The sequence below is a fragment of the Mastigoproctus giganteus genome, chromosome 6 (genome assembly GCF_048544385.1).
Source record: "Mastigoproctus giganteus isolate SK-2022 chromosome 6, ASM4854438v1, whole genome shotgun sequence".
Classification (NCBI taxonomy): domain Eukaryota; kingdom Metazoa; phylum Arthropoda; class Arachnida; order Uropygi; family Thelyphonidae; genus Mastigoproctus; species Mastigoproctus giganteus.
The window spans coordinates 28,007,282-28,033,332 of record NC_143580.1 but is presented as its reverse complement, the minus strand read 5'-3'; the positions used below and the strand labels follow the sequence as shown (position 1 = coordinate 28,033,332).

At 38.3% G+C, this 26,051-nt stretch overlaps 1 protein-coding gene across 1 annotated transcript in view; it reads left to right on the top strand.

Annotated features, from left to right (window-relative positions):
- Nucleotides 1-26,051, top strand: part of not (ubiquitin carboxyl-terminal hydrolase nonstop) — a 269,611-nt gene that overhangs the window by 93,199 nt on the left and 150,361 nt on the right. The window contains exon 4 of the mRNA XM_090375042.1: nucleotides 16,839-16,940. Coding sequence (XP_090231168.1) covers nucleotides 16,839-16,940 — 102 coding nt within the window. The remainder of the gene's footprint in view (nucleotides 1-16,838; nucleotides 16,941-26,051) is intronic.

The following is a 26,051-nucleotide window of genomic DNA, read 5'->3' as shown; positions in this document are numbered from 1 at the left end:
TGCTAAGGCTGTTCGAGTGAAGAATGTTGCATATTGTAATTGGCTTGTTTTCAAATCTCTAGGTTCATTTTCTGCCTACACCAAAGCTCACCAATTGTAAAGCAGTTATTAATCAGTCCAAACTAGATTTTGAACAGGCTAAGACTAAGAAAGCTCCAGGTCATGATGGTATTTCTCTACTTATTCTCAAAACCTGTGCTCCTGAACTTACTTTTGTTCTGTGTCACATTTTTTTCACTTTATTATTCCAAAGGTGTTTTTCCTCCTTTGCAAATTTGCTCACATCTAGTTCCTAAAAAAGGGTGACAAATACCTTCCACCCAATTATCAACCCATTGCACTATTACTCTTTCTAAAATAATGGAGAATTCCATTATCCTCTAACTCCTAAACTATATCACACCTTACATCTAATCAGTGATCGCCAGATGGATTCCAGCAGTGATATACTGACTTACGTTACCCATCTATGGACATATTCAATGGAAAAGTTGGTGAAATTCAAGCAATTGCGCTTGACATTTCAAAGACTTTTGATCATTTTTGTCATAAAGGTCTTCCGAATAAGCTTCCACATTATTGGATTGCCAACTTGTTTTTTTGTAATTAGGTATGCAGTTTTCTCTCTGACCACTGACTGTGAGTGATGGTTGGATGACTTTAGAACTGTATAAACTGATTTTACAATCTAATTACCCCATCCTCTAGTATGCTATGACAATTAATAGAGAAGTACTGATACCTGCAAACATCTAGGATGACTAGATCAGCAATATCACTGGAAAGTCATGATTCAGTAAGGCAGTATACATCAAAAAATATCACTGACCACTAGAAGATTTTCTCAGTGTGTGTGTTTATTCTTGAGATCACAACACTGGTAGTAGAACTGAATTTGAAGAAAGTTATCACTGTTAATATTTAATCCCAATCATTGAAGATCACAGTTATGTGACTTTGATAGATGGCAGCTATCTTCAATTTTGGTGAGCCAGATTCCCCACCTAATTCTAGTGAGAATGAAAAACGAAGACTGTTCACTCAAATTCTAGAGTACCAAAATGATAAAATGAAGAACACACGAATCCATTTTGATGTAATACAGTATTGTATACCAGGTTGGCATAGTATCATGTAGCATTCAAGTGGGTTTACATATTCTTCTTTTACTCCTAGTTTTGTTGCTACAAAAATTGATTGAGTGACTCATCATTGGTTCTAGTTATGATTATCAGTACCATCTGATCAATGATCACCAGTAATGGATTCCATCAGTGTCAATCCACTGGTGATATTCTGACTTGTGTTACCCATCTGTGGATAAATTAAATGAAAAAGTTCGGTGAAACGTTTGCTCTTGCTCTTGCTCTTGCTAGTTGCTCTTGACACTTCAAAGGCTTTTGATTGTGTTTGGCATAAAGGTCTTCTAAATAAGCTTCCATTTTATGGTTTGCCAACTGTTTTTTGTAATTGACTACTCACTGCGGGTGATGGTAGATGGCTCTGTCTTTTAATTTCTCCACTAATTCTGGTGTTCCCCAAGGTTTAGTTCTCTCTCTCTCACTCTTTTGCTCTATTTTGTATTAATGACATTCTTCCATTGACCAGAAATCCTATCCATAATAGCACATTGCATTCCACCTTCCAGTTTGAGAAACCTTGGCTTGCAAAAACAGGTTCAACTTCTTGAATATCCACTACCAATTCCTTAAATGGTGCTCTCCAGGTATTCTCCAGTGGGGCAAAGATAACCTAGTTGATTTCATTCCTTCTAAAACTCAGTCCTGTTTTATATCTAGCAAAAAAGGATTCTTCTGCCCTTATGCTTATCTTTGATGACACCCCCATTTTTAGGCAAGATTATATATCTCTGTTGGGGATTTCCCTGACTTCTAATCTCTCTTGGCATAAGCCCATTACAAATATTGATTCCTCTGCATCTAAAAAAACAGATTTCTCTTTCACCCTCAGCGTTACTTTTCTTCCAAACTGCTGTTCATTCAGTACAAATTGCAAATCTGTCCTACCATGGATTATTATTCCCACATCTGGGGTAGTGCCCCCAAAACCTCTTTCAGACTTCTAGATTCCATTCAAAAGAGGGCAGGTAGGTTAATTAATGACTCCTCTCTAACAGTGTCTCTCCACTTTATGTCTTACAGATGTTCTTTTTCTGCTGCATGCCTTTTCTATAGATACTTCCATGGGCACTGTTCTTCTGAATTGGCCTCTATAATTCCCACTCTCTCTCTTCCAAGCAGTTTGAACACGTGCCACAACCAGTCAACATCCTTTTACTGGCCAACTTCAAAGTCACAAAACCAACGTTTTTTTCTTTGTCCTTTTTTTATTTAACTTCCATTTTCTGGAACAACCTTCCTTCATACATTTTTTCTGAAAATTACAATCTACAGAAATTCAAGTCTAATGTCAATAAATATCTTCTCAACCTTCAACTCATTCACAGTACTAAGTACTATAGGTTCTGATACTTTTGTTATTTGGGGTTTCATAAAAAAAAAACCCCTTTCTTGTGCTTCATCAGTACTAATAAACCTAATATACTTTTTTAAAAACAATGCTTTTTTTTGTATTTATAATTAAATAAGAAATTAAACATGATGAGGTATTGCAAAAGAAGTAAAATTAATGTAGGTGGCAGTTTATGCAGGTAACAGCATGAATTTCAGTACATTTGCCATGCACAGGTCTTTGACATTTATTGCAGATATCATTGGTTTTATTTTATTATTTTTTTATTTCTGTATTTGACACTTATTGTTTTCTACTGGTTTCTGGCTGTTAGTTCTGTGATGTTGATAGTGCATCTCCTTATTTAGCTCTGTGAATGTGTTCTGTAAGCTCTTCATTCATTTGCAGAGTAAATTTGCTTACAAAATTTTTGAATGTGTAGTTTTGTGATAAAGAAATTTTATTGACTTGCAGAGCATTAAACATGAAATTTATTCTATTCTTTTCACTGTCTGATATTAATGTGGTGTTTGTTCCAATATTCACTAATTTTTTTTACTAAAGGAAATTTTTAGATTTCTAGTCTACAGTTATTCTCCCTCAATTTAAATGTTATACTCCATTGTGTATATCACTTGACTAAGTGTAAAAATTCTCTTGGAATTTAGTTTACTCAATTCCTTCAACCTAAACAGTTGTCTATAATAACTTTCCATTTCTTTCAATGGTTTTAAGCCAGTTTTAGTTCTTGCTGTATTGGTATTATAAGAACTCCCAGCAGGCCCACTGTTCCCCCATTTTTCCAAGTTTCTGCAAGTGTCCCAGTGTGACAGTTTAAATTGGTGCAAGGATCAAGTGTACTTCTACTTTTTAGCTGCCATAAAATTATTAGTACTGTACTGCCTCATAAAATATTTCTTGCGCCTCTTCTGTTCAAGTGTATCTCATCTCTGTAAAAGCAGTCTCTTTTGCTCCCATGGGTAGCACAGTTGGTATAATCACTGACCTCCCCCACAATGGGTGGAAAAGACCTGATTTTAAATCCCATTGATGTCATGAGGAATTTTTATGGGTCTTTTTTCACAACATGGCTGAATTAGTTTGTCTCAGATGAGGGTTGCATGATTTTTCTTCAGAAATTTGGGTTTTTCATCCAGCAAACAGCAAATTGACCACAGAAAATGCAATTTACAGACATATTATATACAGCATAATATGGCCTAAGTTGCTGATGTGCCTAAAACCTACAACAACAATGGTCTCTTTTTTCAATAAGCACAGACTGTGAATCAATTCCTGTCACACTGTAATTGATTGATTGACAAAGCTTATATGATAGGTTCCCTCATATAGTGTCTGGGCATAATTCCAGAATCTTTCACATTGTGAGGCCTAAATCATGATAACTGTCATCTTTTGTGCCCTTAAAAGATTATAATTGCTGTATTATGTCATTAACTTTTACTAGTGGTGGATATACATCCTGGTCCTAACCATATATTGGTCCTATTTTATGAATAACTGCTAAATATATAAGACCAGTATATATACTGTTCCTATAAGCTGTATGTGCTAGATGGTTTATGTAGACCAGTATATGCTGTTCCTATTTCACATGCTACACAAATATTCTCTGTTTTTCTGACAATTGAATTACTTAGAATTGCAATCTCTTGTTGGACTAGTCACTTCCTACTGGGGCCTCCGTAGCCAGGTGGGCAGGAGCAGCAGTGCGTAGCACACACACACACTTCTTGATTAAACCGGGGTTCGAGCCCATGACCACCAAATACGGAGGATGCGGAAAGGCAGGGAATGACCACCGCATATCCCCGGAGCAATGTGGCCTCAGTTGCTAATGCTCCTAAAAACCAAAAACAGCAACAACACCACTTCCTACTCTTTGTCATCCCTTCCTGCAGCCAGATGTATAGGAATAGGTTCAGGCATTGAGTTTAATCCCTGGGTATCTGTTGAGCTCCCTGATTTATTTATTTATTTCCATGGTATCAACTCTTTTTCCTGAGACACTCAATTCTCAATCTTCACTATCTCATGTAACATACTCAGGAATTCCATGGTACTCTTCCATCTATCTGGAGACTGCTCTGAATATGTGTCATAGCCAGAACAAACAGTGGTACAGTGGTTCACAGGTGACTCATCTGCAGTCACTGTGTGAGTCATACTATTCTTATTATCTCTCATTCTAACCTTATAGCTAAGAAGACCTTTGCTGATCTTGGGATTTCTTGGATTTCTCACACACTGATATTATAGTCATGAAAAAGAAAAGTGAAGAATACTATATTTCTGTACTGCAACTTGTTATATTCATATATGTAATGTTTTATGCATATATACGGTGTACACCGAAAGGACAGAATTCATGGGATACCTGGTTCCTGGGCAACGCGACACTGTCACCCCTGTTGCTAGTGGATGAACCCACTGCTTGGCAGGTATATAGGTATGCTGCATCACTGCCTTCATGTAGACGGTAATTTGATGTCAGCATGGATAAATGTCTTGAGTTAACTGACTTTGAAAGAGGGATGATAGTGGGTGCTCGACGCATGGGTCATTCTATCGCGGAGGTGGTACAGAAATTGCACTATCCCCATTTGACGGTATCGAGTGTATCAGGAACACGCCATTTCCGGAATAACATTTCAGAGATGCATCTAGATGTACTAGAGGTCCCAATATGTGCCAGCTGAACATGCTCCAGACCATTACTGACCATCCACGTGTCTGAACAGTTCCTTGTTGACATGACAGGTGCATAGCTTTGTGTGGTTTCCGCCAGATAAACACCCTCCCATACACTCGAAACAGGACTCACTGGACCAGGAGACCCGTCTCCAATCATCCAAGGTCCAGTGCTGATGTTCTTTCGCCCAGTTGAGGCATATAGTCCTGTGCCATGGTGTTAGTAATTGGACTCTGGTTGGTCGGTGGCTCCCATAACCTATTATGGCTAATGATTGCCTGATGATCTTGGTGGAGACATTTCTGGCACTTCCCTCGTTGAAGTTGGCAGTGATTTGTGTGACTGTCTCTCTCCGGTTTCCTGAAACAATGCGAAACAGATGTAAACGGCTACGTTCATTCACCACCTTTCTCCACCAACAGCGCTGTCCACAATGAGATGTTATTCCGGAAATGGCGTGTTCCTGATACACTCGATAATCTTTGTGATGCTGTGGAAAGGTCTGTTCGAGCTTTGGATCCTCCACCCTGATATGTGATGGAATTATGGACAGCAGTGCAGCAAGCATGGATGGAAATACTTGTGGAACATTTTCGTAGACTCACTGCCTCCCCGTGTGACTGCCCTTATCCAGGCGAAAGGGTGGCCTACCCTGTGCTAGGTTATTATCTTATGATTTCTCTCCACTCAGTGTATATTACATAATATTTTTTGCATATGAGTATGTATAACATGCTCAGTTATATATTGTGTAACATATATATGTATATATACTGTAAAAGTGCATTCTGCATTGAGAGACAAATAACATATGTCCATCACAAAGTGTTAAATTTCACATAATCACTTCACTGAAGTTTCATTTTGAGTTTGTTTAATAATACAACTATTTCTAGAATAGATAACGACCTGTGTTTGTGTGTTGAACCACTACAATCCTGTGTGCAAAGCAGCATAAGGGCAAATGCAAGCTAAATGTGTGGGTACTTCCTGAACTATGTACAGTATGTATAGAGACTATCTAAAAAGAGTTAAAAAGTTGCTGTGTTGATATTGTTTACAAGCACTGCATTCTAAAAGTTATAACACACTCATGAAACATGCCTTGTGGTAGCCTATTGTTCCATGTGTAAATTCTGGAACAACTCTTTCAGTTCTCTATCACTAATTATCAGTGAGTTGCAAATTTTGTTCACAAATAGATATAAATTATTCATGACTTTCCAGTAAATTTTCCTATATGGTTGGAGTTCAAACATTTATGGCTTTGAGGTGAAATCTCTACCCTATAATCAGATATGATGCACTGCTTGGACAAATGGCCAATCTGAGAATTAAATTTGCAGATGTTTTAGTGGTATGCAATATTTGTCCATTTTCCTTGGGAAAAAAAAAAAAAAAAAAAAAAAAAAATGGAAAATGGATTGGCAAATTTGGGAGAGACAATTGCATGCTGTACTCTAGTCTACTATGTATTTAATAAGTACTGTTTAAAAGATAAGTACTTTTTAAATTATACTACACTACAATTTAAAGTTTAGTGTTTACTCTAATTCAGAGGTTCTTAAACTTTGTTTACAGTTACCTCCCTTTCAGTTTTGCCCTGCTACCTCACCTCCCTTATTCAATTTTCATAAATGATAAATGAAATGCATGGCCAAAAAATTTAAATTTCGATTTCAGTGCATGAATAGTTGAAGCTAAAAATAAAATAAACTACACCTATTTGACTCCCCCCACATAGGTACATATCCAGCTGACCTTTGAACTTTCCTAAGCTAGCTGTCAGCCTCAACCATCCACAAAGGCAATTTATTCCTTGTTATGAACCTCACTGTTCTAATTGGAAACTATCATAAACTCAGTTTCTGCTGCTGCTGATAATCATGACTTAGAATTATTGCTTTATTTGAACTGTTCAAAATAATAATAAATTACAATATATGGCAATATAAAGCAATCTGTAAATACTATTGTTTATAATTGTACAAAAAAACTGACAAGGAAATGCTCAACTTTGACATCAGAGTAATAGTACAGGCAGTTTTTGCTTTACGAGTTTCCGGGTTTAAGTGTTTTTTTTTTTTTTTTTTTTTTTTTTCCTCCCAAGTATCGAGTATCGACAAAATCGAAAATATGAACATTGATTGCAAAAAATGAATGTTAAACATTCATAAATACCGTATTTAAAACCATGCTTGTAGCTATACAAATACAGTGCACCCTGCTTTACGATATCAATCCGTTACCATCGTATTGCAAAAATATTGTAATATGAATCCAGTAACACATTGTTTTTTGATAATTCATTCTACGACGTCGGAAGTTCAAACTTTCGCTATATAACTTGCTAAAAAGGTCGTTTTTATAGTGTAAATTGTATTAATTACCAATTCAAATCATTAAACGCACTACACTTTCATCATTATCATATGTTATGAGAACCAATTTTGAACGGCTTTGTGATATTTTTCTAAAGCACATTTCTGGCAGTAACGACCATAAAACAATGAAAACAATTTGCACTTTTCGGTTTATTGGGCTTTTCTGTTAACTGCAAGCAATTATAAATGGGTAGTAAACTCGGATGTTATTGCATTTGCGAAAATACCGATATCTGGAATTGTGTGGTTTTTTTACGTTATTATGGTGAAATGTGTTTGTCTTTTACTGAAATCTTCAATCATATAAAAAACATAAATAAATTTTCAGAATCTTCTCTTCATTCTTTTTGTTTTTAAGCTTTGTAAACTTGTTATTCCACGCAAATCGTGTTAGCTGCAATTTGTGCGTTCTGTTAAAAAATGCTTATGCATACTATTGAAATTTATAAAGAAAAGAGAAGATTATCTTGGAAATAAACACCTCTTGAAGCATTTTTGAAGAAGACGACTCCTTGTGCAGCAAACCAACGAGTGCCGAGCCAATAATGAGTGATCAACGAGTGCGCATTTAGTCGATGATGATGATGAAGAATAAACATTTTTTGACATTTGTAAGTCATAAATAATTTCTCTATTATAATTTGCTTGATTTTACAGGCTACATTTTCATTTCTTTAGATAAATCAATCATTGTTTAAACATAAACTAAACTAATTAGCTGACTAATTTCGTTGTTGATAACGCAACCCCTGTTTTTAACATTATGACTATGGTATATAAACTCTCGCTTTATGAGTTTTCGCTTTACAAGTGCATGCTAGGAACGAATTAACTTGTAAAGTCGAGAACTACCTGTATTTCCCATATAGTGCAAAGACTGCAGATGTGCAAATGTATCCCCGTTCACAAAGGGTGACATGAGCAATTACAGACCTGTTAGTTTAACTTCTGTTCTGGGAAAATTAATGGAGTCACTGGTTAAAGAAGCAATGCAAGGTAATCTAGACAAGATTGCAGTTATAGTTCAGATACATCACCTGTTTGTTAAGGGTAAATCTTGCCCGGCCAATTTGATTGGATACTACGATGTGGCTACAAAGTAACTGGATGCAAAAAATTATTTTGATATCATATACTTGAATTTCAGGAAAGCTTTTAATAATGTTGCACACAAAAGACTGCTTTATAAATTGGAGCAGTATGGTATTAAGGGCAAGTCAATGCTATGCATAAAAGGCTGATTGAGTGGGAGAAGATGGAGAGTGGATACTGCTCTTCGTGGACTACTGTTATTAGTGGAGTCTCCAAGTTTTGGAGTTGGCACCATTGTTTTCCATATATTTATCCATAATACTGATGAAGATATATTAGACTTAATATCAAATTTTGCAGATGATACAAAGGTTGGCAGGGTTGTTAATGAAGTAATGACAGTATGCTGCTGCAAGAGGATCTAGAAAAGTTGGGCAGATGTGACAAATGAAGTTTAACATTGACAAATGCAAAGTACTGTATATGGGTAGCAGTAACCCCAGAGTAGTGGGGTTACTGCTAGTGGGGTTCTGGAGTCACCAACAACTACTAGTTCCTTTGGGACCAATGCATTCTGCCTTGGGGGCTGCCGCTGTGTTGCGCGATGCCCAAGTGCAAGCTCTGGTGTTGGTGTGGGCAGCGGAGAGCTTGATGGGCCCTCACATTTAATCCTTCGAGGGCATCCACCCTTTCCTTCAAGCTCTCATATAGGCCCATAACAACGCTGAGTTGTCACCTGATTTCCTTACACTCCTTGCATTGCGCACATACAAAGACATCCCCCATAGCAGTATCATGTCCCGTACCTGACTGCTCCACAAACATCAAGCAAATAGTGCATTTTAAAAGGCTGTGATTCAGAGGGCAACTGCCCCCCCCTCATTTCTACCCTGAGCCACAGCACTTCCATTAGCTCGAGCCTTTTGCTTTGCTGCTCTGGTCTGAGTCATGATTTCGATTTAATTTCAATAAAATTTCAATTTCAGTACAAAATTAAAACCCTAAACTTGTATAACACAGTTATAACGCTATATTTATGTTTCAGTATTGAGTGTTATCTACGAAATCCCTTTATATAACTTCCGTATCAAGTTAAGTATTAATTATTTATTTTTTCTAATTATTTATGTTACGTAATCTAAGTCATTATATGTATATAGTTAAAAGTACAATTTAATTGACAATAAAGTTCAACAAGATTAATAGATTTACTGATTAATTGACAATATTATATTATGTACCATACTATACTAAGCTTATGCTATCTAGTTCGAGATATTTTGTATCGCATAACAATGGCGGCAATTTACGAATGGTAAGTCTACGGACACTTAAGTATCGATTAACTTCCAAATCTCTGTCTCAATTCAGAATAAACTAAGGATCCTGACTAGCTACTTACAGAAAATAATTTGATATAACAATTGGTTAATAAATCGGCTAAATATGGGTAAAAAAAATCTCTCGTTCAACGGAGCCGTAACACGTGGATTTGATACCCTTACCAATACTAAGTAATACTTACAAAATCTCTATCTAAGTTAAACTTTAAACTATGTATCTTAACTAGGAATATAAAGCTACTCTAGAAAATAAGTTAATATGCCAATTTAACCTAATAAAACAGAAAATAAATCAGAAAAAACTTCTCTGTTCCAGGAGTGGCAGTAAGCTATGTCCGCACAGGCTACTCTCGTTCTCTGTATTGTACTGTTCCAGCTTATACAGTAACTCTCATGAGGGACCAAGTGAAATGCTTTGCTAAAATCTAAATAAACTAAGTCAAAATTGTTCCCTACATCCAGCTCATGAGTAGCTGTGTCAGAATTGCCTACTAAGTTAGTTCAACATGATTTTCTCTTAACAAAACCATGTTGTGTGTCCTTCAGAATGCCATATCTATGTAAATGACCCTGGATTGCACTCATAATCATTGCCTCTAAGATTTTTCCTACCACTGAAGTCAGACTAACCAGTCTGTGGTTAGTCTGACTAAGTCCAACTTCACTCTTAGAACCTCCTTTATGTATTGGTGATATTTTGGCATTTCTCCCATTCAAAGGAATATCCCCTAAGTCCAAAGATGCCCTCATAATTAACCTCAATGGTTCTATATACTGCCTGGCAGTCTCCCTCAAAACTATTCTTTATATGCCATCAACTCTGGGAGCCTTATTTACTTTTATGCTTGAAAGTTTTTCTAATAAACAGTCATCTGTAATTACGAAGTCACTAATGTCATATGGCTCAGCCTCACTCTCACAGTCTCTTCTCAGCATAAAGGTTCTTTCATCAGTAAAGACCAATCCAAAGTACTTATTCAATTCATCCATAACATCAGCTGGATTATCTCAGACTTTTCCATACACAGTACACAAGTGTCTGATCTGATTAGCTTGCTTCTTCGTTGTTTTCACATACAGTCAGTTTTGCTATAACACGATATGTGTTCCTAAAAATCTCTGTGTTATAGTATTTCATGCATTAAAAACAACAGGGTTTATGGAAAAAATAGGGATGGGGCAGAGTACTGAAAAAAAATGTTCAGTCAGGTAAATAAAACAATAAAAAAAAGTTAGAAACCCAATAATATTGCTAACACAAGTTTAAACATCTTAAATTTCTAATAAATAAACAAATATTACAGTAAATATAGCACTTTACATTCACAAAATATGAAGTTTGTTTGATTGATATTTCTGTTCACTGACATTTTCTTTTTTTTTGGATTGTAAAATTTAAAACAGTAAAAAAGATGAGCAATCAATAATGACAAACACGGCAAGCACAAAAGAGAAGATTCTGAAAATTTATTTATGTTTTTTATATGATTGAAGAGGAAGGGGGAACACATCTCACCATTATGAACACATCTCACCATTTGGTCCTTGAGGTTGTCACAGACATTCTCTCAGATATGCCAGACAAGCTGTTCTTGCTAAATGGGAGTCTAAAACGCTGATGGAACTGATATTCGGGTGACACTCAAGTCAAAGTGGAACCAATTTCGGCAAAGTCCGGACGGTCTATGACAGCCAAATCCTCTGCTTGCACCTTCACGATGGTGGGACTGTTAGTAATCCTGGGTATAACCTTCATGCACAAGTACATGGTGGGTGACCACCCAGGTGTGAACCAACGTAAGCAGGGGTCGAGGTGTGGCGCCCACACCACATGGAGGAACGCCGCCCCTCTATGTTACCAGGCAGTACTAGGTGGTAGATGACTCTCATCAACCGGTGAAATACCACCACTTTGCTTATTGGAGGTTTGAAGTGGTGGAATCCATGTTTAGTCTCTAGAGCTAAGTTCCGGTCAACCCTTCCCTATCTCTTCCATCATGCAGTATGATTGATGACTTTTGAGGTTAAGATGAACATTGTGGCAAGATCCAATATTCCTTACATTTCGAGGGTACAGCAATAAAACGGTGTTCGCAGGCCGGCCGCTAGTTAGTACACCGGATCGAACCTATTGGTAACTCTCTAGGAGGCTTCCGGATCAGCTAGTGTATAATCTTGCTACCTCTACTCTGCCAGATAGTGACTGGAGGGAGTCCGAGTAGTGTGTATGCGGGGAGCATTGCCGAGGCCACGTTATGTCAATGATCTGGGTATATTCTTACCACATGTACGCCATATCCAAAAATTTCATTACTTCATACAGCATGTCCCACCCACTTTTTCTTAATATTGAATACACCATGAATTGTCAAAATAATAGAGCAAGCTTATCTGCGAAAAGATCTAAACCTCCCAAGGACTTCCTAATTCATTTCACAAATATACGTGGTCTCAATTCTAATCTCAACGATGTCCATTTCCACTTGCAGTCTTCCAAACCCCATGTACTTTTTCTGACTGAATCTCAGTTATCAGTTGATTCAACTACTGCTCATCTCAGATGTCCAAATTATTTGCTGTATGATTCCTTTCGCCTCAAAGGTGGTACTTGTGCATATGTCCGTTCTGATATTCCCTGTCAGAGACTTGGCAATTTGGAATCTCCTCTCTTTGATCTTCTCTGGCTTAAAATCTCTCTACCTCATTGTGTAAAATTCATCTGTTGTCTCTACCGTTCTCCCAACTCCACTAATCACTTGGAGCTCTTTGACTTCCTCTCTTTGCAACTTGACTTTCTCCAGTCCAACTTTCCTAACAGTGAGGTAATTTTCCTTGGTGATTTTAACGTTCACAACTCCAGCTGGCTTCCGTTTTCTAGTCACACCGACCCAGCAGGTCGAGATGCTGAGGCTTTTGCAATTACTAATGACCTAGCACAGATTGTTCATTTACCTACAAGAATACTGGACAATCCTAATCATACAGCCAATACGCTTGATCTTTTTTTCACAAACAACCCTTCTAAGTACAAGGTTGAAGTGAGAGTTCCTTTAGGCACTTCAGATCACAACTTGGTGATTGTCTCTTCTCCAATGGAACCTTTATCTCATGGCTATTCCCAACCTCGTATTGTTTGGCATTACAAGAATGCAAAATGGGATGACCTGCGTGACTTCTTTTCTTCTTTTCCTTGGGCTGATTACTGTTTCAAAACTTCTGATGTCAACATTTGCTCAGATCGTGTCAGTGAAATTATTCTTGCAGGAATGGAATCCTTTATCCCACACTCCACTTTAAAATCTCGTCCTTTATCTAAACCTTGGTTTTCCAATAAATGTGCTAAGGCTGTCCAAGAGAAGAACGTTGCATATCGTAATTGGCTTGTTTCTAATTCTTCAGTTTCATTTTCTGCCTACACCAAAGCTCGCAACAATTGTAAAGCAGTTATTAATCAGTCCAAACAAGAGTTTGAACAGGCTAAGAGTAGAAAACTTGCTTCTTGCCCTAATGGTAGCCGAGCATTCTGGTCTCTTGCCAAAGCTATTGGCCGCAACTTTTGCCCATCTTTGCTCCCACCTCTGTCCAAACCAGATGGTTCTGCTGTCACTTCAGCCAAGGATAAAGCTGACCTGCTAGCATCCCATTTTTCTTCGAGCTCATGTATTAATGATCTTGGTAAAACACCTCCCACCATTCCTAACACGCTCCATTCAATGCCTCCTGTGGTCTTCCATCAAAAGGATGTCAGAAGGATTTTGACGAATCTTGATGCTAAGAAAGCGCCAGGTCCCCGATGGTATTTCTCCACTTGTTCTCAAAACCTGTGCTCCTGAACTTACTCCTATTCTTTGCCGCCTTTTTTCACTTTCTTATTCCAAAGTTGTTTTTCCTTCTGCTTGGAAATTTGCTCATATCCAGCCAGTTCCTAAAAAGGGTGACAAATCCCTCGCATCCAATTATCGTCCCATTGCAATTACTTCTACTCTTTCTAAAGTAATGGAGAAATCAATTAACCGCCAACTCTTAAACTACCTAGAAACCTTCCGTCTGATCAACGATCGCCAGTTTGGATTCCGTCAGTGTCAATCCACTGGTGATATTCTGGCTTATGTTACCCATTTATGCACTAATTCAATGGAAAGGTTTGGTGAAACACAAGTAGGTGCTCTTGACATCTCAAAGGCTTTTGATCGTGTTTGGCATAAAGGTCTTCTAAACAAGCTTCCATCTTATGGTTTGCCAACTGTTTTTAGTAATTGGTTATCCAGTTTTCTCTCTGATCGCTCACTGAGGGTGATGGTAGATGGCTCTCTGTCTTCTAACTTCTCCACTAATGCCGGTGTCCCCCAAGGTTCAGTTCTTTTCCCCCACTCTTTTCCTCTTGTATATCAATGACCTTCTCCCGTTGACTGGAAATCCTATCCATAGTTTTGCCGATGATAGCACATTGCATTCCATTTTCCATTTTGAGAAACCTTGTCCAGCTCAATCAGCTTCAAGTTCTCGAAAATCTGCTGCCAATTCCTTAAATGCCTTTCTTCAGGTAATTCTCCAGTGGGGCAAAGACAACTTAGTTGATCTCAACCCTTCTAAAACTCAATCTTGTCTTATATCTCGCAAAAAGGATTCTTCTGCTCCTATGCTTATCTTTAGTGACACTCCGATTTCTAGGCAAAATGATATATCTCTTTTGGGGATTACACTGACTTCTGATCTCTCTTGGCACAAGCACATTAGAAATATTGCTTCCTCTGCATCTAAAAAACTTGGTTTTCTCTTTCGCTCTCGGCGTTACTTTTCTCCCAAACAGCTGCTCACTCTGTATAAATCGCAAATCCGCCCTGCCATGGAATATTGTTCCCACATTTGGGGTGGTGCCCCCAAAACCTCTCTCAGGCTTCTTGATTCCATTCAGAAGAGGGCAGTTAGGTTAATTAATGATTCATCTCTAACAGAGTCTCTCCACTCGCTTTCTGATAGACACACTGTTTCTGCTGCATGCCTCTTCTACAGATACTTCCATGGGCACTGTTCTTCTGAATTGGCTTCTATAATTCCCGCTGTCTCTTTCAAAACAGTCCGAACACGTGCCGCCACCAGCCAACATCCATTTACTGTCCAACTTCAAACCCACAGAACCAACTTTTCATCTTCCTCATTTATTCATTCAACTGCCGTTTTCTGGAACAACCTTCCTTCATACGTATTTCCTGAAAATTACAATCTACAGAAGTTCAAGTCCAATATCAACAAATATCTTCTTTCGTCTTCTCAACCTCCAACCCGGTACTAAGTACTATAGGTTATAATAGGTTATAAGCACGGTACTAAGTACTATAGGTTATAATACCTCTCGTGTTTGGGGTTCTCATAAAAAAAAAAAAAAAAAAATTTATGTAAAAACCCACCGAATTCCAGCTATCGGTATTATTGCAAATGCAATAAGATCTAAGATCGAGTTTGCTACCCATTTATAATTAGACTGCATTAACAGAAGAGCCCTGCTCATGCTATCCCGCCTCATGAAATTTCTGTTCGAACAGAAAATCTTGTGAATACAGCAAATGATAAGTTTGATAAGTGTCTCCGACCGATACAATTACAGTAAATGGGAAATATAGCTCTCACACATTTGATGTTTGACATTTTTTAAGCTTCGTAAACTTGTATGTATTACTGTGCAGGTTCATGATTGGGCCATATTTTTTTGAACAGGTAACACCGACTGAACCCTGCTCCTGTTCCGTCACTGGACAGTGATATTATGAAATGTTGGCAAATTTCTCAATACCAGAGCTGCAACAACACGGATGCCTTCAGGATACCGTATTCATGCAAGATGGTGTGCCACCCCACATCCACCGTTGTGTCCAAAGATTGCTAAGGCAACACTTTACAGACAAACAGGTCATCAGCTGTTGTTTCCAGACATCTTGGCCACCCCGGTCATTGGACCTCACCCCATGTGACTTCTGGCTGTGGGGTTTTTTAAAGAACCAGGTGTATCGGGAAGGATGTTAAACTCTGGCAGATCTGAAGGACAGCATTAGATGTCATGTACTGGCTATTCTAGTTGACAACATAATACTTTCTTTCTGCTGTAGAAAATGCTGTTCTTTGAATGGAAACTGTTGTTAACCAAAATGGAGGACACATTGAACAATTGTAGCACTGTTCAAGTGATTTGTATTGCCACAGTGCCATATAATGACAACTTTTTTAACTAAAATTTTTTTTGCAATAAATGGCGAGTGCATTCTTTATTGTACCTGTTGTCCAAATTTCTCTTCAATACGAGCTGCAGAACTCTCTCCAGAGCCCTCTGCATTGGGTAATTTTAACAACTCTGTATATTAAAATAAAAAAATGCTCAAAATTATTTAAAAAACTAACCTGCTATGAAGAGCTTCAGAAATACGCAGCCACTCACTTTAGCCTCTATCCCCAGAATCCTGGGAACATCATGTAACATCACTGGCCAAGTTCCAAAGTTGACATAAGAATTTTAAATGTAACTTTTGAATTATTCATTCAGTTAGAAAATAAGCACACGTAATATAATCAGAATAGTAAAAATTATAAGTGTATCAGAAATTTAAAAGTGAGAAAAATTAAAACTTCTAGTGCTTAAACAAAAACTATCCCACTCTGCTGGAACTCAAAGTGGAGTGCATGTGCACCAGTTTCATTTTTAGTCAAGTTTTATGTTATTGTTGAACCACTGGTTAGAACTGACAGTGATAAGATAACTATCATTATTATTATGTTGTATGTTTTTCCCTTGTACCATTATCTAATCAATATCTTTATGCTGTTATGATTTTTTAGAATTAATTAAATGTGTTTGTTTCCAGTTATACATTTTTTTTTTTTTTTTTTTTTTTTTTTTTACAGGTATGAAAGAACAATATTATCCATGGGAACCAAGTAGTTTTGAAATGGATCTTCTTAGGAGGAATCCCAGAAGAAAAAGAATTACTGATAACTCATATATAGGTAATAATGTACATGCAATATGTTACCAGATCACATTTTAATATGGTATAGGGCTTATAATATAGCATTAATGCACAGATGCTTAGCCTTTTTTTGTATAGCTACTTTCCTTCCTGTTTTACCCTGCCTTCTCCTCACCTTAACTTCTGTAAGCAAAATATATGATCAGAAAATTTTATTTTGAAAAGATGTATTAAGCTACATTCTGCCCATTACACTTGAGGAGAAACAGGTGATAAAAAATTTCCCATGATAAAAAAAAAAAATTCTGAACCAGAAAAATATTTCAGTGTGTTTTGGAAGGTCTCACCTCTCCCGAGGTTTATCAAACTCTAACAGGGAGTTAAATGATTTTGTAATAACTGAGAGCAAAGTGGAGGAGAAATTGTTGAAGTTAAACATAAGAAAGGCACCTGAGGTGGATGGGATCTATCCAGTAATATTTAGGGAGGCAGCAAAGGAAGTAAGCAAATCCTTAGCTATAATTATGAGAGCATCCTTAGATTCAGGGGAGGTTCCTATGCATTGGAGATTTGCGAATGTATCCCCAATTCACAAGGGGCGAGGGATCAAAAGGCGATGTGAGTGATTACACACCTGTTAGTTTAATGCCTGTTTGTCGTAATGGAACATTTTTCACCAATTTATGATGCACATTCTCTTAATACAGCACTTTTCACTAACGGTGAAATGTACCTTCACACATCTTTCCTGGTAGTTCAGTATTGGTTTTATTGGGCTCTGAGCAGGTTTTGGTTTGGGGAGTAAAGGTTTATGTGTAGTTTTTATTCTTTCACTCCTAGAATTTGCTCTGAATAAAATTAACAGAGCGTGTACTCATGTCTTTGTACTTTGTCTGTCTTTGAGCACTTGGTATTAGTAACTGAAATTAAGCTGTGAACGTTACCTGACAAATTCTTGCAGATGATAATTTTTGTTTTGAACATGGAGCACTTATGAGGGAGGTTTTGAAAAGTTTGTGGCCTGACTATGAAAGGGTAGTGTGTTTGTTATTTAGGAGCATTAGCAACTAAGGCCATATTGCTCCGGGAATATGCGATAGTTATTCCCTGACCTTTCCGCATCCTCTGTATTTGGTGGGCCCGGGCTTGAACCCCAGTCTAATCAAGAAGCGTGTGCTACGCACTGCTGCTCCTGCCCACCTGGCTATGGAGGCGTGAAAGGGTAGTGGTACAGTGTTAAAGATTTCTGTCCTTACTGTATAGCACTTCAAATAGTAACCTACCAAGTTTTATGCAGTTTCAATAACTTCTTTTTTTAATTACATTCTCCAAGTCAAAAAAATTGTGAGAATGGGGAATGATGGACAACATCAGTCACCGTGCAGTCTTCCAATATTTGGGGAAAAGGAACTCCAAAAAGGCAGTTCATGAGGATATGTTTACAACTTTAGGGTGGATGTCCTTTCTTGTTCTATGGTCAAGGAGTGGGCAGCAGAATTTAAATGAGGAGGGAAAGTGTGGAAGATGACCCACACTGTGGAAAACTTGACATCCATCATTCCAGAAGTTGTTTACAGTGTGATGATCTGGTGATGAGTGAACGATGAGTACATTTGATGAGAACATGAGTTCAGTACATTGCCAGCATCTTGTGTATCTCATCTGAATGATGAGTTGACAGATTGTTTGTTTGTTTGTTATTTGGTTTTTAGGAGCATTAGTGGAATATGCGGTGGTCATTCCCTGACCTTTCTGCATCCTCCGTATTTGGTGGTGACGGGCTCGAACCCTGGTTTAATCAAGAAGCGTGTGCTACGCACTGCTGCTCCTTCCCACCTGGCTACGGAGGCACCTGAGTTGACAGCAAATCAAAAATGCACAAGAGTTACCAAGTCAAGTGAACATTTGCATCATTTTCAAGCAGATCCAGCAAATTTCCTTGCATGGTTTGTGACCATGAATGGTCCGTCCTTCAAGTGCACCAGAGATAAAGGAGTAGTCCAAACAGTGGAAACACAGCTCTTCTCCCCTTTCAAAGAAAGCCTAGTTGATTCCTTCTGTAGGCAAGCCAATAGAATAAGTTTTTTGGGATGATGATGACGACGCGTGTGGATTACCTTCAGCAAGGCCAGACGGTCACAGGGGCATATTACACAGACCTTGTGAGGCATATGTGTGAAAACATCAAAGACAAATTCAGCAAAGAAGTCTTGTTTCACCAGGACAACATACCTGCTCACAAGTTTGTAACGTTGCCATGGCTGCACTGAATGAGTGTGGCTTTGAAATCTTGGACCACCTCTTGTGTTCACCAGATCTAGCACTATTGGATTTTGCCTATTTCCTAATTTAAAAAAAAATACCTGGCATCAATTTTCCCACCAGCAGTGATGTCATCATTGCAGTTGATACATTCCTGGAGGCCCCAGGGGAAAACTTTCTTCAAAAAATGTAGAAGGGGCTCCAAAGCCCCTTCTACATTTTGATTTGAACCTGAAGCACCGAATCACCCATGGTTTGTCCAAAGCTTGATGTAGGTTCCACTAGCCCTCATGGTTAGCACAGTCGTTATGACCACCATTCTTCCATGCCGTATGGAAAAGGTCTGGGTGTAATGGTGTGTTTTGGAGGGAGGGAGGGGTGGTGACCTGTTAGCTTTTTTTTACAATATGGGTGAGTTAGTCAGTTTTGTGGTTGGCCATTTTTCTGTAAAAACTATCCCAAACCATAAAATTGCATCAACATTGAGGAAATACCATTATCAGGGATATCAGTATTACCTTTGCAAAGTAGAATCCAAAAAAATTATCAGTCTAACACCATATTGGAATGGGTTTCAGTTGTTTTTAAAATTTTCTTTTGATGTTAAATCCAGGTTATTCCAACCATATAAGTAGTTAATTTGACAATTCAGTAAGAGTGTACATTGAGATTTATTGCTTCAGAAAATACTTTTTCAGCCCTCCTTCAGATGTTAATTCTTTTGAATATGACACCATTGCACCTCTCACTATTCATTAATTTTTGTGCAGAATTATTTGTAGTCAGCTGTAGCCCATGTGTGGTATGTCTGTTGGTGCAATGCCCAGCATGCAGGTTGCATACTTACAACTGCTATCTCCTGTTTTTGTATCTATTTAGTGATTCTTTGCCAATTTTGGGGCATTGTTTTCTGGACAGCATACCTATCTGTTCAGAGATCTCTTATCTTTATAATTTCCTTGTTTGAAATTCAACTTTGGCATGGCTGACTGCCTTCCACTTGTATAGAGTGTTCTAGAAATTAAGGTTTTCAGAATGTTGAAAATCTCTGAAATCTGTTTTATTCCAGGTGCTGCCTTGTGGTTTTCAAGTGCCTGATTCAGACCTGATGGGCTCATGTCTATATGGCCCATTGATTGTAAATGATACTTTTGCTTTCTGTAGCTTATATCTCAGAATTGTACTATCATAAGTATTTATATAACCAGTAATCTGCATAAGAGGTTTTGACTTCACCAAAGGCATATTAGGAATACTTCCTTTAAGCATTTCTTACAAGTTGATAGAATGCAACAATACATACTATCTTACCAATATTATTGGGATTCTAATTTCAATAGTATTGTTAAGGTAGTGTGTATTGTTATATTCTTTTAACTTGTAAGAAATGCTTAAAGGAAGCACGGGGCGGACAAAAAAACTGCATCACCTTAAAAAAAGTAACATTTGTAGTGAAATGTATAAGATATTGTTTGATTACAGTCATTTTGTTTGTTGCAAAGCAAAGGTATTGCATCAGACAGTAATTTCAAGGTATTGCATCAGCCGTTTCTATAAATATGGCGTGAGAAGGGGTATACACGCTCATTAGTATCCTGTTTTGCAGAGCATGGCTCCATATGTTAAGTTGACACCAAGAAAAAAAAGTGTAGCTGTTGCTCTGTCCCAGGAAGGGCTTTTTACGCATGCTATCGCTGATAAAATAGGCTGCCACCAGTCAACAGTATCCCAGGTTCTGAAATTAAAGCATGAAACCGGTGATGTGAAGAGAAGACCTAGATCAGGCCTTTAGAGGGTGAACTACGTCTTCCCAAGATCAATATTTGAAACAGCTATGCCTTCGTAATCACCATGCTAGTGCTCCTGATCTAAAACTGGACTTTAAGATGGTCTCTGGTGTTGAAACAAGTGCACCATTAACTATCTAAAGACGGCTTTCATAATGTGGTCTGCATGCCTACCAGACCAAGAAGACGCCTTTGTTCGCCCAACAAATGAGGAAGAAGCGACTTGCTTGGGCTAAAACGCATGTTTCATGGACAAAAGAGCAACAGGATACCGTCATCCTTTCTGACGAATCGAAATTCAACCTGCATGGCTCGGATGGGAAGGATATGTCAGAAGACGAAAATTGGAGGCATACTATCCTAACAACGACTGTAAAGTTCCCCTTCGGTCAGATGGTCTGGGGATGCATGACAACCAAAGGGGTGGGGCAAATTAAGTTTATTAACAGAACGGTGAATGCAGAAACCTACACTGCTATCTTGGAGGAGTGCCTGAAACCCGTTATTAGGGATCACCACACAGACATCCAAAACTGCATTTTCAACAGGACTCAGCACCTTGCCACACAGTTGGTAAGTTTTATGCTATTTAGATTTAATGATGAGTTTATCTTCTTGTCTCACAAGGCTTAAAACATTACATCATGTTTTCCCTCATTTTTCTCCCTTAAGGTGCAGTCATACCTCAGAAATGCTGGCATTACAGTGTTGGACTGACCTGGCAACAGTATAGATTTGAACCCTATTGAAAATTGCTGGTACATAATGGCATCTAAAATTGCTCAGAAGAAGCCAACAAGTAAGATTCAGCTGCAGGAGAGTATTGTAAGGGTGTGGTACCATGAAATTGGGCTACTGTATCTCCAGAAGTTGATTAATTCTATGCAAGAGCATTGCAAGGCTGTAATTGCAGCTCGAGGAGGAACAACAAAATATTGAGGACTTATTTTGCTGATTTACAGTACATAATACTATTACGTGAGCTTGCCATTTCAGTTTGTACATGTAAATGCAATAAGTTTGCCATTTGTATGTTTGGTTGTCATGATTTCTCATATTTCCATTAATTATACATTTTACCCTTTGGGAAGATATTTATGGAAATTAGGTATATCGAGTGGAGTATTTTTATTGGATTTCATTCACAGAGATATATATCCTATCTAACAAATGCAATTCAAACATTTCTGCCACCCACAATGGAGTGCAAAACACATTATTTGCAAAATTCACAAGTGATGCAGTTTTTTTTGTCTGTCACTGTATTTCTAATATGCCCTTGGCCATATTAAAATATAATGTATTATAATGATGGATTTAATAGGAACACAATTACACTAGTTTCCTATGGTTGGGGTAGGAGGAAGGCTGACTATAAATAAAATAAAGTGACAAAATTGTAAAATAACTACAAACATGCAGATGTGTAATTTTCACAGTAAGCAATACTTTATTTCTTACTGCAGGAATTATAGAAGCCAATTCAGAAGAATGGAAGTATCTGTAGAAGAGGCATGCAGTAGAAGCAGTACGTCTATGAGATAGCGAGTGGAGAGACTCTGTTAGAGATGAATCATTAATTAACCTAACTGCCCTCTTCTGAATGGAATCAAGAAGCTTGAGAGAGGTTTTGGGGGCACCAGCCCAGATGTGTGAACAATATTCCATGGCTGGGCAGATTTGCGATTTATACAGAATGAGCAGCTCTTTGGAAGAAAAGTAACGCTGAGAGTGAAAGAGAAAACCAAGTTTTTTAGATGCAGAGGAAGCAATATTTGTGATATACTTATGCCAAGAGAGAGATTAGAAGTCAGGGTAATCCCCAAAAGAAATATATCATTTTGCCTAGAAATCGGAGTGTCACTAAAGATAAGCATAGGAGCAGAAGAATCCTTTTTGCGAGTATAAGACAAGACTGAGTTTTAGAAGGGTTGAAATCAACTAAGTTGTCTTGGCCCCAAATTGGAGACTTACCTGAAGATTGGCATTTAAGGAATTGGTAGCTGATTGAGCAGGACAAGGTTTCTCAAAATGGAAAGTGAAATGCAATGTGCTATCATCGGCAAACTATGAATAGGATTTCCAGTCAATGGAAGAAGGTCATTAATATACAAGAGGAAAAGAGTGGGAGAAAGAACTGAACCTTGGGTGACACCGGCATTAGTGGAGAAGTTAGAAGACAGAGAGCCATTTACCATCACCCTCGGTGAGCGATCAGAGAGAAAACTGGATAACCAATTACTAAAAACAGTTGGCAAACCATAAGATGGAAGCTTGTTTAGAAGACCTTTATACCAAACACGATCGAAAGCCTTTGAGATGTCAAGAGCAACTACTTGTGTTTCACCGAACCTTTCCATTGAATTAGTCCATAAATAGGTAACATAAGCCAGAATATCACTGGATCGACACTGGCGAAATCCATGGTGGCGATCGTTGATCAGACGGAAGGTTTCTAGGAAGTTTAAGAGTTGGTGGTTAATTGATTTCTCCATTACTTTAGAAAGAGTAGAAGTAATTGCAATGGGATAATAATTGGATGGGAGGGATTTGTCATCCTTTTTAGGTACTGACTGGATATGAGCAAATTTCCAAGCAGAAGGAAAAACAACTTTGGAATAAGAAAGTGAAAAAAGGCGGCAAAGAATAGGAGTAAGTTCAGGAGCACAGGTTTTGAGAACAAGTGGAGAAATACCATCGGGGACCTGGCGCTTTCTTAGCATCAAGATTCGTCAAAATCCTTCTGACATCCTTTTGATGGAAGACCACAGGAGGCATCGAATGGAGCGTGTTTGGAATGTTGGGAGGTGTTTTACCAAGATCATTAATACATGAGTTGGAAGAAAAATGGGATGCTAGCAGGTCAGCTTTATCCTTGACTGAAGTGACAACAGAACCATCTGGTTTGGACAGAGGTGGGAGCAGAGATGGGCAAAAGTGGCGGCCAATAGCTTTGGCAAGAGACCAGAATGCCCGGCTACCATTAGGGCAAGAAGCAAGTTTTCTACTCTTAGTCTGTTTAAACTCTAGTTTGGACTGATTAATAACTGCTTTACAATTATTGCGAGCTTTGGTGTAGGCAGAAAATGAAACTGGAGTATTAGAAACAAGCCAATTACAATATGCCACATTCTTCTCTTGAACAGCCTTAGCACATTTATTGGAAAACCAAGGTTTATTTAAAGGACGAGATTTTAAAGTGGAGTGTGGGATAAAGGATTCCATTCCTGCAAGAATAATTTCACTGACACGATCTGAGCAAACGTTGACATCAGAAGTTTTGAAACAGTAATCCGACCAAGGAAAAGAAGAAAAGAAGTCTCGCAGGTCATCCCATTTTGCATTCTTGTAATGCCAAACAACACGAGGTTGGGAATAGCCATGAGATAAAGGTTTCATTAGAGAAGAGACAATCACCAAGTTGTGATCTGAAGTGCCTAAAGGATCTCTCACTTTGACCGTGTACTTAGAAGGGTTGTTTGAGAGAAAAAGATCAAGCGTATTGGCTGTATGATTAGGTTTGTCCTGTTCTTGTAGGTAAATGAACAATCTGTGCAAGGTCATTAGTAATTGCAAAAGCCTCAGCATCTCGACCAACTGGGTCGGTGTGACTAGAAAACGGAAGCCAGCTGGAGTTGGGAACATTAAAATCACCAAGGAAAATTACCTCACTGTTAGCAAAGTTGGACTGGAGAAAGTCAAGTTGCAAAGAGAGGAAGTCAAAGAGCCCCAAGTGATTAGTGGAGTTGGGAGAACAGTAGAAACAGATGAATTTGACACAATGAGGTAGAGAGATTTTAAGCCAGAGAAGATCAAAGAGAGGAGATTCCAAATCGCCAAGTCTCTGATAGGGAATATCAGAACGGACATATGCACAAGTACCACATTTGAGGCGAAAAGAATCATACAGCGAATAATTTGGGCATCTGATTTTGAGCAGTAGTTGAATCAACCGATAAATGAGATTCTGTCAGAAAAAGTACATGGGGTTTGGCAGACTGCAAGTGGAAATGGACATCGTTGAGATTAGAATTGAGACCATGTATATTTGTGAAATGAATTAGGAAGTGCTTGGGAGGTTTAGATCTTTTTGCAGATAAGCTTGCTCTATTAGTTTGACAATTCATGGTGTATTCATCAGTAAGAAAAAGTGGGTGGAACATGCTGTATAGAGTAATGAAATTTTTGGATATGCCGTACGCAAGGTAAGAATATACCCAGATCCTTGACATAACGTGGTCTCGACAATGCTCCCCGCATACACACTACTCGGACTCCCTCCAGTCACTATCTGGCAGAGTAGAGGTAGCAAGATTATACACTAGCTGATCCGGAAGCCTCCTAGAGAGTTACCAATAGGTTCGATCCGGTGTACTAACTAGCGGCCGGCCTGCGAACACCGTTTTAGTGCTGTACCCTCGAAATGTAAGGAATATTGGATCTTGCCACGATGTTCATCTTAACCTCAAAAGTCATCAATCATACTGCATGATGGAAGAGATAGGGAAGGGTTGACCGGAACTTAGCTCTAGAGACTAAACATGGATTCCACCACTTCAAACCTCCAATAAGCAAAGTGGTGGTATTGCACCGGTTGATGAGAGTCATCTATCACCTAGTACTGCCTGTTAACATAGAGGGGCGGCTTTCCTCCATGTGGTGTGGGCGCCACACATCGACCCCTGCTTACGTTGGTTCACACCTGGGTGGTCACCCACCATGTACTTGTGCATGGAGGTTATACCCAGGTTTACTAACAGTCCCACCATCGTGAAGGTGCCAGCAGAGGATTTGGCGGTCACAGACCGTCCGGAATTGGGTCCGCTTGACTTGAGTGTCACCCGAATATCAGTTCCATCAGCGTTTTAGACTCCCAGGTAGCAAGTACAGCTTGTCTGGCTTATCTGAGAGAATGTCTGTGACCACCTCAAGGACCAAATTAGGACTAAGGGCCAAATTACTGTTTGGTCCTCAAGGACCAAATAGTATTTCTTTTGTTAAAAATATGATCATTATTTAATATATATATATATATATATATATATATATATATATATATCATTACTGCTACATGGTATCTATAAATTATTTGCTTGATT